Source organism: Coloeus monedula (assembly GCF_965178545.1).
Source record: "Coloeus monedula genome assembly, chromosome: 2".
In the NCBI taxonomy this organism is placed as follows: domain Eukaryota; kingdom Metazoa; phylum Chordata; class Aves; order Passeriformes; family Corvidae; genus Coloeus; species Coloeus monedula.
The window spans coordinates 13,482,675-13,496,836 of NC_138782.1; the positions used below are offsets into that span (position 1 = coordinate 13,482,675).

At 44.8% G+C, this 14,162-nt stretch overlaps 1 protein-coding gene across 5 annotated transcripts; it reads right to left on the bottom strand.

Moving 5' to 3' along the window:
* Window positions 1–302: 302 nt before the first annotated feature.
* On the bottom strand, window positions 303–13,637 carry ENTPD6 (ectonucleoside triphosphate diphosphohydrolase 6). 5 transcript variants are annotated; one of them, XM_082302512.1, is made up of 15 exons: window positions 13,596–13,637; window positions 11,793–12,134; window positions 10,387–10,463; window positions 9,839–9,982; window positions 9,332–9,425; window positions 8,045–8,080; window positions 6,794–6,882; window positions 5,495–5,574; window positions 4,490–4,554; window positions 4,060–4,161; window positions 3,438–3,578; window positions 2,519–2,575; window positions 1,811–1,923; window positions 1,456–1,558; window positions 303–1,298 (listed from the first exon to the last, which is right to left on the bottom strand). In XM_082302512.1, exons 2-14 carry the CDS (start codon window positions 12,049–12,051, stop codon window positions 1,469–1,471), a joined length of 1,347 nt encoding a protein of 448 aa, XP_082158638.1. In that variant the 5' UTR covers window positions 12,052–12,134; window positions 13,596–13,637; the 3' UTR covers window positions 303–1,298; window positions 1,456–1,468. The 5 variants fall into 5 exon arrangements, with proteins under 5 accessions (XP_082158638.1, XP_082158640.1, XP_082158639.1 ...); XM_082302514.1 differs by having other exon boundaries at window positions 303–1,558; window positions 9,332–9,407; XM_082302513.1 differs by having other exon boundaries at window positions 303–1,558; window positions 9,332–9,413.
* Window positions 13,638–14,162: the final 525 nt, after the last annotated feature.

Consider the following 14,162-nt stretch of genomic DNA (forward strand, 5'->3'; position numbering starts at 1 on the left):
GGGGACTGGGATGGCGTGGGGGGCTGGGACGGCACCTGGGGACTGGGATGGCGTGGGAGGCTGGATGGCACCGGGGGACTCGGATGCCGGAGTGACTGGTAGCACGAGGGGTCAGGGACGGCGTCAGGGCAGTGATTTCTCATCCCACCCACCGGGCGGGCTCTGGCGCTAAAAGCCACCCCACCACCACGTTCTCGTTTTAAATTGGGGGTTTATTGTCCGCACAGCGAGGTTCAGGTGTCCCCGGTACACAGAGCCAGCAGCCATGCACACAGCATGTCGTGTATTGCTGCCCTGAGCCCAGGAGTCAGGGCAGGCACTGCTGGCTCTCGGGAAAGCTGGGCTCTTTCACACCCCCAAAAGACCACTTGGGTCTTCTCTATACATTCATCAAACACATCACAATTCCACAGGTAGATTACAAATAGCACAGCATATCCCTTCCAGCCACTGTGATCACTCCCTGTCTGCGTACCAGGCACTGTTGGAGTGGAGCACTCCAGCTACCTTGCCCTGGCTCATTGCAACCACATTACATTCATTTAGCAGAGATGTGTCTGCAGAAGAGACACCCAAAATATCAAGCAAATGCGTTCATCCCCAGCCCTGCATCAACCTTGCCAAGGCACAAAAGTCTGCAACGTCCAATGAGCCATGCTCAGGGTTTATTTTTGTGGCTGCATCTATCTTCCTCTGACTGGCTGCAGAACTGTCAAATCCATCATTATCCTTGTACCCAGCTCCCAGGCCTTGCTCATCCGGCAAGTCTGATGTTGTCTTCCACCATCTACCTCCCAATAGCCAGGGAATCAACATTAGGTTTTAACCCTACAGGGCACACAGGGTTAAAATCGTTCCTCCAAGTCTATACCCAGCTTCTAGAGTCCCCCTGAGCTTTTCTCCTTCAGCAACTGGAAGACAGAGCTGTGACTTCCACGCTGCATTTCAAAGCTGCTGCCTGTCAGCAGCACAATGTGTAAATGCACCGTTTTTGCACACACACAAGTTTACCTTCGAACACAGGAATAGTAAAATAAAAATCATCACTGAAAACTGCTGACAAACAGGAAAAAAACACCCTGAAATCAGGACAGTAAAGAGTTCCTTCTGGAGTGACCGTTCAGCAACTTCAGCACACTGCAAGCACATAGTACAGGCAGATTCCAAAAAAGGTCTGTTTTTCTCATAGAGATCATAGATGTCCTGCAGAGTCCTGGTTTTCCTTCCAAAATGATCAACTTTTACATTAAGCTGACGGCACACGCTGTCAAATCAAGGCTTTTCCTTTACACTCTGCACTGTAAAAAAGAGCTAGCGATGGAGGAGACTTGGTGGGGGGGATGGGGGGAAAGGAGTGTAGCTCATCTTCCAAAGGACTCTGGAAGCCAAAAGCACACCCTTCAGCAGGGTTTCCCATGCTGGGCTTCAAAAAAAATGGAAATTCCCAAAAGTCACCTTTCGAGGAGCTTTAGTACTGCAGTCTATTGAGTGAGTCGATGTAATGGAAAGTGGCTCCCAATGCCCAGCTTGTTTCAACATTGTCAATTTTCCGGGCAAGCTGGAAAGAAAAAAAACAAGCAGAAAAATTGAAACACAACTCTTTGGGAGAATCTGAAGCATGCAAGGTGGATACAGTGCTGAAGGTTATGACAAACAGTTACCACCATTGTGGGGAGAGTGTGGCTGGACCCACAATTGCAGATCATGCATTGTAGCAAGAAGTTAAATCAAGAACAAAGCTCCCAGCAGGATGACTCCTGCCTTGGCACCCTCCTGCCCACCTTCCTCAGAAATCCACTTTGAGCTTCACCTTAAAGCCTTGGCTCTTTGGGAAGCCCAGTTCCTGCAGCAGGAAGGTGATGTATGTGAGGTCCATGCAGAGAAAAGGGCTGTTTCCAGGGCTGACTTCCATGGTCTTACAAACTAAGAAGAAAGAAAACAGTGTCTGAGTGCACACTGTGGGCTCAGGTCTAAAATCAACCCAGCTGTGTAAAATCCCAAATGAATCCAAAACCACCGCTTGTCACTTGAGCTGTGCAGTGATGGAACCTGTTACAATGGGCTGAAATGACATACACATGCTAGAATAAACACATAAGCTTTGTAAGGAAGTTCAAGACATTCTGTCTCTCCCCTAAGACAGCAGTTTCTTGTATCTCTCCAGGAAAAGAGCCTCCAACTTTTCTTCTATCTACTTCAAGTCTTCAAATAGCTGAGCAGCTTCAGGTGTGCTAATTTTCTTGGGCACCAGCACTCAGTCGACAAAACCAAATTAAAAAAAAAAAACCAACAAAATAAAAGAAAAAAACAAACTCAAAATAAAACCCACTGCAAAAGCAGAAGTTAATATAAAAATAGTTGAGATTTTCAGAAATAAGCAGAAATGCTGGTTAGATGCTAAGTAGAGGGACTCAATATTTACTTAAAAGCATCAGGCTTTTTAGTGTCTCCCATATTTGCCAGTTGGGAATCAATTTACACACAATTATTAGTGTGTGTTTGATTGTATTTTACTCACCATATTTAGCTGCAATTTCGAAGTCACTGACAGTTAAGCCTCCTCCTTTTTCTTTATCTAAAAGAAAAAAATCCCATGGTCTTTTATGGTCTTTGTATAAAGGCAATTGTAGATTCAAGTCATAAAGTTGTCTGAAATGAAACCTTGAGCCACTGAAATCAATTTCAAAATTCAGACTGGTTTTAAAGGTAAAAGAACCTTCAAAAGATTCTAAATAGAGATTGAAAAACCTTGGTTTATGAAGAGCCTTTAGTTTTGTTTCCTCCAATAACAGAGCTTACAGACCATCTCACCTGAACCCCAGTTCTGCACTGCCCTGTCCAGTGGTGCCCAGACAGTGAACACCTGTGACCAGATCTGACAGGGCAGTGGTGCTCTGCAACATGTTAAATCTGACATTATTTGTAAAAAGAAAGAGGCTGAGGAGGAGGGTATGTTTGTCCAAACTAAATTGAGATCTCATTATCTGCTTTCTACTACTGAATATGAAGCCTTTTGTACACAAGCATACCACTGGAAAAGAGATGCATTCTGAATGCATGTGGAAATAGCTGAAAATCTTCATTCCATCTAAAAAGGTCAGTGAAGCAAACACACAGCCCAAGTAGATTTTACTGCCTAACAAATTTGCTTATCATTATGAAGTTTCTTCTATTTTGGACTGTAGAATTAATTAGGCAACAACCATTTCTGAAATGAAAACAGTTTAAAAATTATTACCAAAGGCTGTATGTCCTATTTCACAGCCCCAGTATCTTCTCTGTAGAAATTAGTATCAAGTCAAGATCAATGCTGCACAGCAGTGTAACAGCAGACTAAATTCCACGATGGCTTAGCAAAGCATCATGATGGGTGCAAGTGTTCCCATTGCTTCTGTAACTTGTCATTTAAAATGAAACCAAGCCAGGAGCAGACTTACCTATGAGACCAGCCTCTGCTGCACAGTCATAGTAGTAGGAAAAAATGTAAAAGTCCAAGTCCTTCACTTCCTCAGCTCTATGCACTTTTTTGTAGAGCATCTTTGCCACTTTATTAGAACAAGATTCATAGAGAGGTTCACCTAAAAGAAGACGAACGCCCCCCCCCCCAAATCATATTACAGGCTGAGAGTTAAATATACATAGAATTTATTTAGGATCTGTCAGGAAACAGGTTCCTTTTTGCAAAATAGCATTCCATAAGCTCTTCCCAGAGAACTGAAATCTGCATCTTCTTCCAGAGGCAGACACTTACCATCCTCAGGTTGGGTCTAAGCACTTGATAGATCAGAGATGGACAACATCATTTGAGGCAGAAGGATTTTGAAAGACCCATTCAAGGGCTGCTCAACTCCATCTGCATCACTTCTAGCATTTTTACTGACTGGACAGACACATCATGGCACAAGAGGAAAGAGCTGCAGGATCTCTTTGACAGCAGCACATCAAGAGGAGCCAGACAGAACCGTAAACAGTCTGGTGTCTTTGGAGGAGGATGAGAGCGTATCATTAACTGTGCTAAGAGCAGCTAGCCTAGATAGCAAGAGTGATAAATCACTATACCTGCCTTCTGTCCTTTAATTTTGTACACTATCTCAGCATGTTGCCATTCGGATTTGAAGCCAGGTGGTAAACAAGGGCTGATCAGTTCCTCCCCTTCTCCTACTGCAGGAAAAAACATAAGGAGACAAATTCAGATCCCTCACTCCCAGCCCTGTCCTGCAGCCTCAGCAAGGCCCCTCCACAGCCCAGTCATGGCTTGGATGTCCCATGCCCACCCCCAACCTGAGGCTGGCAAGAATCCAGGTCTCCTGGGATCTGTCAGCGTCACCTCCTGCATTTGTCTCAAATGCACCCGGCCATGGTGACAGGAGCCCACATGCCAGTCAGAAACCTTGAGCCCAGTGGGAAGGGGATACACAGCTCCTCCCCCCACCACAGTACTGCACACCCTGAGCTCAGAGCCAGCACCTGAGGACTGCCCATAACTTACAGGGTTTTCCCTCAACTCCTCCCAAAATGGCGAGCCTTGCTGACATCAGCCCAAGTCCCAGGTAACTGCAAAGGGAGAAAAGCCTCTGTGAGCAACAGACATCCTTCCTCTGATACTCCACTGACAACCCAGCTGGGACATGCCAGTCTCCTCTACACAGCCATGGCAAAGTGGCTCAAGTCAGCAGCTCATGCACGAGGGGAACAGTATGTCAACCCGCTCTTGTATTACCTTATCCAGAAGGATAATTCCTCTTTGGAAAAGCTCAGGCAATAGCTGTCAGCTGTAATCTGGCTGTTGGAGAACTGGCAATGACATTTCCCTAACACTACTCCTAGTACTACACTGAGTACTCCTATCCTCCTCAAAGGCAGCCCAGCCACTTGCATACAGAACTGACTTTCCAAGCCCAAACACACCCCACAGCAAGCACAGGTGGGAAGAAGCTGCTGCCCAAAACACTGGGAGCAGGGAAAACAGTGAGGAAGAAGAAATGACAGAGACAAAGCATTATGAACTGACTGCAACCCCCATTCTCCATCTTCCTGTGCTGCTCGGTGATGAGGAGGTGTAAGAGTGGGGAGTGAAGCTGAGCCTGGGAAGGAGGGAGAGGTGGAGGGAAGGCGTTTTTGATTTTGTTCTTATTTCTCATTATCCTACTGTTTAATTGGCAATAAATTAAATTAGATACTAAATAAATTAAATTAAAATCAAGTCTGTTTTGCCCATGACAATAACTGGTGTCCTCCCTGTCCTTACCTTGGCCCATGAGCTTTTTGTCATAGTTTCTTCCCCCTGTCCTGTTAATGGAATGGGAGTGATAGAGGGGCTTGGTGGGCACATGGTGGGCAGCCAAGGTTAATCCACTAAAAACACATGGCTCAAGTTTCTCTGCTTCTTCATGGCATTCATTTGCAAGGACCCCACCCCAGAAAAACACCTCGGTCTCCCTGGCTTCACAGAAAGCTTCCATCTGTGCACAGTGCTCTCTTTCCCACAACTAACCTGTATGAATACAGCTTGTAGGTGTGGTTAAACATCTGAAATGAAGTTGTGTGGCCAGATGGAGATGTCTGGAGAGTTGCCTGGAGAGAGAAAAAGATGTCACTGGTAGGTTTCTGCCAGCCAGCAGCAAACATCAACAAAGTAATCTTCCAACACATTAGGAAAAATGTGAAACTATCCTAGCATGATTCAGAGAGAAATGACAAATTTGCGAGGATTTCAATTTGACTGCTGATACACAAGACAACCACAAAACCTGGAGCTAAGAGGTTTGATGAGAGGGTTTAAATTGATTACATTTCTATTTGTATCGACACCAATGTGCTGTATAAAAGAATTACTTCCATTAAAAAGGAATCCTTATTCCAGCTCTTAACTGCTTTTGTCCAGAGGCTACAGCAACTGCCTCTTCACATGATCCCTACTACAGGAACTGTGTGCAAACTAATAGGAAGGCCAGGCACGCATTAACTTCCTACTCGAGTGAATTCATCTGTGAACTTGCACAAGCCAGAGGAAAAGCACATCCCTGTGCTTGCCAAGGAACAGAGTGAGGACCAGCCTGTGGTCTGAAGGAATGAAAGGGTAGCCTGTTCCCCAAGTGCATTAGCACAGCCAGAATGTTTGTGGGGAGCAAAGCTCAGGCCACAGTGCTGTTCATGTTGCTCATATCTTAACTCCTCTATGTCCAGAATTTCCACTCCCTGGACCCTTCAAATCCAGCTTTAAATGCTGGATTTAAACCTTCAAATGCAGCTTTACTATGAGCACTATCTCTGCACAGGCCAGAGCCTTACAATACCACAATCACAGGGCTCCACAGAACATCTATAGAAATGCCACACCAGGAAGCTAAAATGGCATTCATTTGCAACTGAGTGAACTCAGGAAAATCAGAAACAAGGATTAAGAAGGCACCTTACTCTGTTCTTAAACCCCAGTGTAGACCAAATGCTGGACTTGAATTCACGAACAGCATTGCTTTTTGAATTCTTTGTTATAAGCTGCACAAACTGAAAGTCAAGGATTAAGACATTCAGGTGAACGTGGTGTCCTCCACGAGATAAAGCAGCCCTAGCAGACTCGCCACAAGCAGCACTGACCCACAGAGCTGGACAAAGAAGATGGATGGACAAAGAGCTGTGAATGCCTCTGGGACTGCCTATAAAAAGGCAGATAGGACCAAGTCACAAGTGTGGCTACACTGACAAACTCTTGCTCTGTTTCCAAGGGAAAGAAACCTGAGCAGTTACAGATTCCTGCAGCAGCATTTCCCAACAGTGTGCATGCTCACGTTACCTCGGTGCGCGGAAGGAAGGTGATCTGTGTTGATCCACCACCCAAATCCAGCATCCCTACACTTCTCTTCTGCGGGTCATCTAGCCTGCCTGAAATGTGGGACAGAACAGAGAAAGCCATGGTGGGCACTGTGAGAAACTGACTAGGAACAAAACCAGAAGTACAGTGGTAAGGAAAGAGAACAATCTAACTCCACCTCTCAGCTTCCACACAGCACTAAATTATACTGTTATCTACTGGGCACTGATTTTGGCTTTATCAGACCTGAAAATTTTAAAGTGACAAGAGTCTCTTATTTCTCCGGTGGCTGTTCCTGTCCTCATCACAGAAGCTTTGGTTATTGCATTCCTAAACATTTTGGATGCAAAGACCTTTTGCAAACTCTGCTGTGGTAACCACTTTGTAACACAGAGGAATGTGGTTTTCTTGGCCACCTCTCCCTGATCCCTTAGGAATATTTTGCAGATTCCTATGGCCAAAGGGATGACAGACTGAAAAGAGCTGGCCTAAGAGATTCAGCTCTCTTGGAATTCTTCCTGCTGCCAGCCAGGACCTCTGCTCTCATTTAGATCTAGTGCTTCTCTGTTAGATCCTTCAAATGCACCTTCCTGACAAGGACAGTTTGTGCCTAGTACCTCACTGTACCTCACAATAGCTGATGTTTAAAGATTGCTGACCCTTCTGATACTTCCTGGGAGCACAAAAAGCTCCAGAGCACATTGCCCCACACACTGTGTGCTGAACAGAGCACTTGGATGGCAGAGTGCTTTATGTATTGTCAGAGAGGTCTTCAGCTTAGTTTTCTCTCTGCTCTTCAGCTACCCTTTTCTCACTCAGCAGTGTAAACACCCGTGGCACTTCTGTGTTATAAATCTATAAGGAAGTAGCATAGCACTTTTCTTTTACTCTCTGCACCTGCCAAGCACATCTAGAATATTCGCACAAAAAATGTAGCCAGTCACAGCAGGCTCTAAAAAGGAATAAAATGCTCTGGTACCCTACAGGGAACTGAAAGAAAAGCTAAGTTAAATGTCTAGGAAAAAGGCTTAAACTCCTCACTCCATCAAGTAAACAAACAAAATCCTAATGACTTAATTAGGCCAGACCAAAAACAAACTGCTGACTTATTCTAAGAGTCTTCTTTGTCCTGTTCCACCTCAATGAATGAGCAAATCCCACACATGGGCAGAAAAAGAGCATGAATTTCACAGCATTGGTCATATCTTTATACACATACTCATGTACACATACCTGTTAAAAAATTTATTGTGATCCAGGCTGAAATACCTAATAAGGAAAAGATTCAGAAGACACATGCTTAGATCATAGCATTTCATTTTATCTAACAGCAATAAGCAGGTAAATTAAGCCATATTACAAGGTTTCCAGAACTGTCAATGACTGACAAAACATGATTAGACTATGTGAACAAAGAGAATGACCTTCTCTATCAGAGCTTATGTGATATTTGGGAGAGAAGCCCCATGTATGAAATGCTTGGAGAACTCTGTATTTCACAGGTCAAAAACTTAGGCAGGAAGTCACAAAGGCTTCAGTCCTTAGCTAAAAGACAAAGAGATGACTGAAACTCACATTGTTCATTTTCTAGAAAAACATCCACTGTTGGCTTTTGTTTGATGTCAGGCACTCCACTTTTCTTTATAAATACTAAGAGTTTTCATCTTTCAGTGTTCTAATTTTGCCTGTTTTCCTCTAAGCAATTTTGTGAGCCATGCTGTTTCTGTCCTCTTCTTGTTTTATAAACCATTTCCCCGTAAATTAGGTGAATCAGTGGCCTTATGTTAACAAATTCAAATATTTATTCATGTGGTTAAAACGCAAGGCAGGCTAGAGAGCACGGCCCTCTTCAATCCTTGGCTGAACCAAGGCTATCACAGCTATTACTGATCTTAAAACAAAAGAAAAAGAATGCTATTTCTTCCATTAAGGAGCAAGAAGAGAAACTCATAAACAGCTTCAGCTATTTTAAAGCTTGGTTTCTGAGCAGATTTAAAACACATTTCAACACTCATTTACTTAAAATTTAGACATTCTGTCCTCAACATTTTTGGATAAACATGAACTTATTTCAGCATGTATTTTCTTCTCTATGTAACAGGTTTAAGATTGAATTTACAATCCCACTCAATTGATGAGTTGTAATTTAAATTATGATCAAATACTTCCAGAGGGCCCTGATAAGCATTGTCAAGAGTAGAGTGGGCAAACCCAGTTGCTGAAGACCACGTCAAAAAGCAGATACTCAGAAGCATTTCCAGAAGTGCTGACTGCACAGTGGCTTTCTGGTGAACCTACAGGAACTGCTCAGTGCTCAAGAGCTTTCAAGATCAGGACAGAACTGAGGGCTTCAAACTGGAAAACACAGCATTCTTTGGCAGGCACTGCCTGTGGCCACATAAAAACTCTGTTTCTGTCACACCTGCTGCTTATGGGTTCCTACTGCAGCAGGTAGGGACTGGTCAGAGTGCAGCAGGGATCTCCAGGACTGCAGAAAGAGTCTCTTACAAAGTTGCTTACCTTCGTCAGTTCCATTCATTATCGACACGCAGTTGTCCCTCACAAAGAAGGGGGAGGCCTGAAAAATCTCCTTCACCTGTAGCTCAAATAAAAGCTACATTCAGAGAAATAGTTTTTCAGCTGAAAAACAAGCTTTTTAAAACTCCAATTTTACACTACTGTTCCTCTCCTTGGGCCAGATCCTGACTGCTGCTCACCACTTTGTTTGAAGCCCAAGACTCCAACAAGCCAGCTTTACATGCTGGCCCTGCAGTTTGGTGCAGGAACAGGGATGGATGTGTGGGTTTTCAAGCATGAAGACTGCTCAGAAATGCCATTAACAAGGGATGGACATGGGTAGGGAAGGGAATCCAGTTCACTTTGTTGGAATTGGTTAACCTCAAGGTATTATACATGCATGGGAAAGGCAGGAGATTAACACCCTAGCTTTCAGAAATGTCCCAGGCAGCTGCCTTTTTAACAGGAGCATGTTTTCTGGAAAGCAAGCAGAAAGACAAGAAATAATACCTTTTCCAGCAACTTCTGAGCTTTCTCTCCTGGCAGCAACCGTAGGCCAGCTGTGGCTTTCAGGACCAGAGGAGTAAACTTCCACAGCTCCATAGGAACTTCCTTCTTTGCCACCTCCAGGAGCTCTTTTATTCCCTGGCCACTCTGTGAGCAGAGAAAGAACAATAAAAGGCATCTTAAAAACTCTTTTGAAAGGGCAAAAGGGTGATTAGAGCTACAATTCACTGTAAATGTGAAACAGAGACAAATTAATATTACAAGGGGTCAGGAGAAGGTGCAGGACTCACTGTCTCCTACAGCATAAGGCCTAGTGGATATAATGGGAATTATTGAGCAACAGGTCCAAACCAGAAAGTCACTTTTTCAAACAGTGAAACAGAACAGAACTCTGCCACCAAATGTTTTGGCTACAAAAGGCTCAAAAGGCAGTATGACAAATTCTTGGAAAGCAAAGGCTTTTGTAAACACTATGAGCTAACTCTGGCTCTTGGAGTCCCTAAATCCCTGCAGACCAGAAGGTGAGACAGGAAAGAAGTCACTCAAATTACCTTTTCGACATCATCAGCATATGCAGACAGACCTGGTTTCAGTGCTTTAAACGTCTCATGGGTTAATCTGGGAGTCTCTGTTCAAAAGCAGTATTCCAAAATAAGTAATGGTACAAATAATTTTGCATACACAAAAAGAAAACTATTTTTAAAAAATCCATTATTATGTGCTAATAGAAGTCAGTTGATGCCCCTGCCTAATGAATTATTAACAGCCACCTGACCTTTAAATACAGTCATGGCTGTGGAATTAGAACCTGAGAAAACCACTTTTATAGTCGTGACTGGTTGTCAGGTGCTGCTGTCCACTATGCACATCAGTCACCAGATGGGTGCAAAGCTCTCTTGGAGGCCTTACACCTGCCATGTGCAGCTTTCCAAACTGCACCTGGAAAAACAGAACTCTTGTTTCAGCCTGCTCTGTTCTGGCTAAACTTGATTCCAGCAAAACCTAATGGTAGCTTTTCCACTATTTTCAATAGCAGCAGAGGGATACAGGCTTCAGTATTTTGGAAAGCTGCAGTACCTTATATGAACCTGCAGTCCAGACAACACTACACTCCATAAAGTTTGCTGCAACATATTCTGAAAGTGTGTTTCAGATGAAGCAGGCAAGGAAGAAGCAAAGACTTGGGGATACAGGAAAAGAAGGAAATCCACGGACTGTTGTTTAACACCTTTGGTGGCTGAGCCTTACAGCAGCCCACTGTGCAAACCTAAGGTGCTCCCCAGAGGCCAATCACACCATACACCACACTGCCAATCCTTAGCAGAGCCTTTAGATCACCTACCAACAGCATCCACTCAGGTTCTCTAACCTTTAAGAGTTTCACAAGCAGGAGCTGACAACATATAAACAAATGGAGTTTACTACTCCAGAGGAAAGCTGGAGCTTTTTTGTACGCTTCTGCCTCACTTCTCAGAAGTAGTGTCTGTCCAGGTGCAATACACAGCAATTTTAATCAAACAATTTGCAATTTTTGTTTTGTTTTGCAGTTTAAACCCAACACTGAAGCCAAGGATGCACTAAACCAGACACTGTAGAGAGAAGCATCTCACTGCCAGGAACTGGAGACACCCAACAACCTAAAAAAATTGGGGAAATAAGGCAGTTTGAATTTATAACTCTCTCTTCCACCAGTGTGATGAAAAATTGTCCTTCTTCAAGCCACTACTCTAAAAGTATAGGTGCTATTTAGTTCATATTCTGACATTACAGCATTTTCTCCTTGTTGAACATTTTCACAATTACATCCAAACGCACATGCCTGAACCATAATATACCTCCTGACGGCTCTCTAGAAAGACCTGATGCATGTTTAAGTAATGCCTAGAAAAGTGCCATCAATAATCTGCTCCAGAACGTTATGGAAGACTTAATCTGTCATGCAATGAGCAGGACATACCTCTTGGCTGCTGTGCAAATTTAAAGATATGGATGCGAGTTCCCGTGCTTCCTGCGTCAAACATAATTCCATAAAAGACCGAGAGATCTGTGGTCACTGCCTGATGGGTCAGTTTATCTCCCCTGCTTTCAGCAACTCCTTCTGTGGCTCCCACAAATGGTCTGGAGCCCAAGTGCCATTTTATGTATGCAACATAAACAGCTATGCATGTCAAAATCCCAAAAGCGAAGAACCGCTTTGATATCTTCATGGCTTCCATTTAATGGGATGGTTTGTTTCTTCCCTTTATCAAGTGATCTATTCCTCGTCCTTCACGCAGAACAGGTGGTTCCCACATCACTCCTACATCCAACAGAAAAGATCTGTTTTATTTTCCCAGCCTGATAGAAGGATCTAAAAGTACTGATGCCCATGACACTGGACACTACTTTCCCAATGAGCAGAAGGAATGCAGCCTCCTTTAGCACCTCTTTCAGTTCCACAGCTCATTTTAAGGCATGGAACAGCACAAATCTCTTCCCCCATTGCTACAGAGGCCTAACACAGCACAAAACAAGGAGGGTTCAGGGAAGATAAATACAGTAACTGAGGTGGGAGGGGACCTCAGGAGGTCCCTCAACACACATCCTGCTCACAGCAGGGGCAGCTGTTGAGACCCTCCATGTGACTAAGGGCGATATCCAAGAGCATTTTTAAAAACTCCGAGGATGATGATGCCACAGCTTCTCTGGGCAGTTATCTTTGTTAGTTCCTGGATGGTGAAGGAGGTCCCAGAAGACTGGACAAGGGCAACTTAAAATTAATGTTTGAAAGGTAAACTGCAAGATCCAGGGAACTGAGTGCCCTCCTCCCCCATCTCCAATACCAGCAAAGCACAACCCACAAAATCGACAAGCCCTCACATAGCATCATTCAGACAATTAAAAACCAGTCGGTGGTGATTTATGGGCAGTAAAATTACAGATAATTTTTCCTTTTTGATTGAGTAGTAAGGAAAAAACAAACCAATTGATGAAGTTGAGTTCAACAAGGTTTTTGACACACATGTAATATCTTGATGTGAATTCAGGAACCATACAGAAGGCATGAAGGGGAGGAATTTAAAATCAAGGTAATTACAGAGTATTTCCCAAACCAGGTAAGACAACATTTCATAAAAATGGAGGAAAACAAAATCACAGGCACAATATACACATAAAGAATGAATCGGCTTAAGGGAAAGGGAACTGTAGATTGTCATGACACAGAAATCGGGAAGATGGCATTACAAATAAATGACAAATCTTTCTGGCTTCTATCAGCGGGCAGAGACATGCAGGTGGCAATCGCTGCAGGTCTACGGGGTGATCAACTCCGATCCTCCTGGTGCCAGGAAGGCCTCAGCTGCAGCTACACCAGAGCTAAGTGTCACAGGAGGGAGGAAAGCCGCAGGGACCGGGTGATCCTTCGAGGAGACACGAGCTCCACCGCAGGAAAGCGGAGGCTGGAAAAACGAGGAGGCACAGCAGCCTGGGAGCGCTACCCCCCTACCGCCGTTTGCCTGGAGAGAATCGCGACTGTCCCTTCCCTGCCTTTGTCAGGGGACGCCAAGATTTGCTGCAAGGGAAAAGCTTCCCGCCGGCGCCCCGGAGCAGGGAATGCAGGCGGGAGCCGGGAGCCAGGAAGAGCCCGGGCCAGCGCGGGCCCGACCCGCGGGGCGGGGTGCCCCTTGCTCACACACACATGCACCCACACCCCTGTCCCGCCACCCGCACTTCCCTCTTCCTCCCTCTCCCTCCCTCCTTCCCTCCCTCCCCAACTCACGCCGCCCCCGCCATGGCACCGCCGCCGCCCGGCTCGCGGGCGGCCCCGCCCCCAAGGCGCAGGCGCGAGGCGGCTCCGTGAGGGGAGGGTGGTCCGGCGGCGGCCGAGCCCCGCACAGGGTGCCCCGGTGAATATGTGCTTAAAAAAAAAATTAAAAAAAAAAAAAAAAAAAAAGGCGAAACGCCGCGAAATCAGAAAGGTGTGGAGAAACGGTGTCGGAAAATGTGGAATGTGTAAGAATTATCTTGAATCAGGTGGTAGTTAACATCACTCAGTCAAGGACGCCCTGGAGCTGACGAGCTCTTAAGGGCGAAGTACCTCAAGATGTTGATGTATCTGTTGCCACCTTGGCAATACACTCAAGGTCCATGTATCCTACAGCTGAAATATGCTCATTATAGTACTAAAAAATCACGGCTGTAGGTCAAAAAGGTTCTGGCCAGGTGAAGACCCTTCCCCTGAGCATGCATGCTCACATAGTTTGTATGATAATTACTAACCAGTCCTAATAGAGGGGCTCTACTGTCATGGTTTAAGACAATTTAAGAGGTGGACACTCTGAAATGA

What these genes read in the sequence shown, in the direction of transcription:
- ENTPD6 (XM_082302512.1), bottom strand. Translation starts at nt 12,051, where the DNA reads ATGGAAGCCATGAAGATATCAAAGCGGTTCTTCGCTTTTGGGATTTTG. An exon ending in ATGCTGATGATGTCGAAAAG is followed by an intron (nt 9,983 to 10,386) that starts GTAATTTGAGTG and finishes CTCTGCTCACAG; the next exon opens with AGTGGCCAGGGAATAAAAGA. An exon ending in AATTAAAGGACAGAAGGCAG is followed by an intron (nt 3,579 to 4,059) that starts GTATAGTGATTT and finishes GTCTTCTTTTAG; the next exon opens with GTGAACCTCTCTATGAATCT.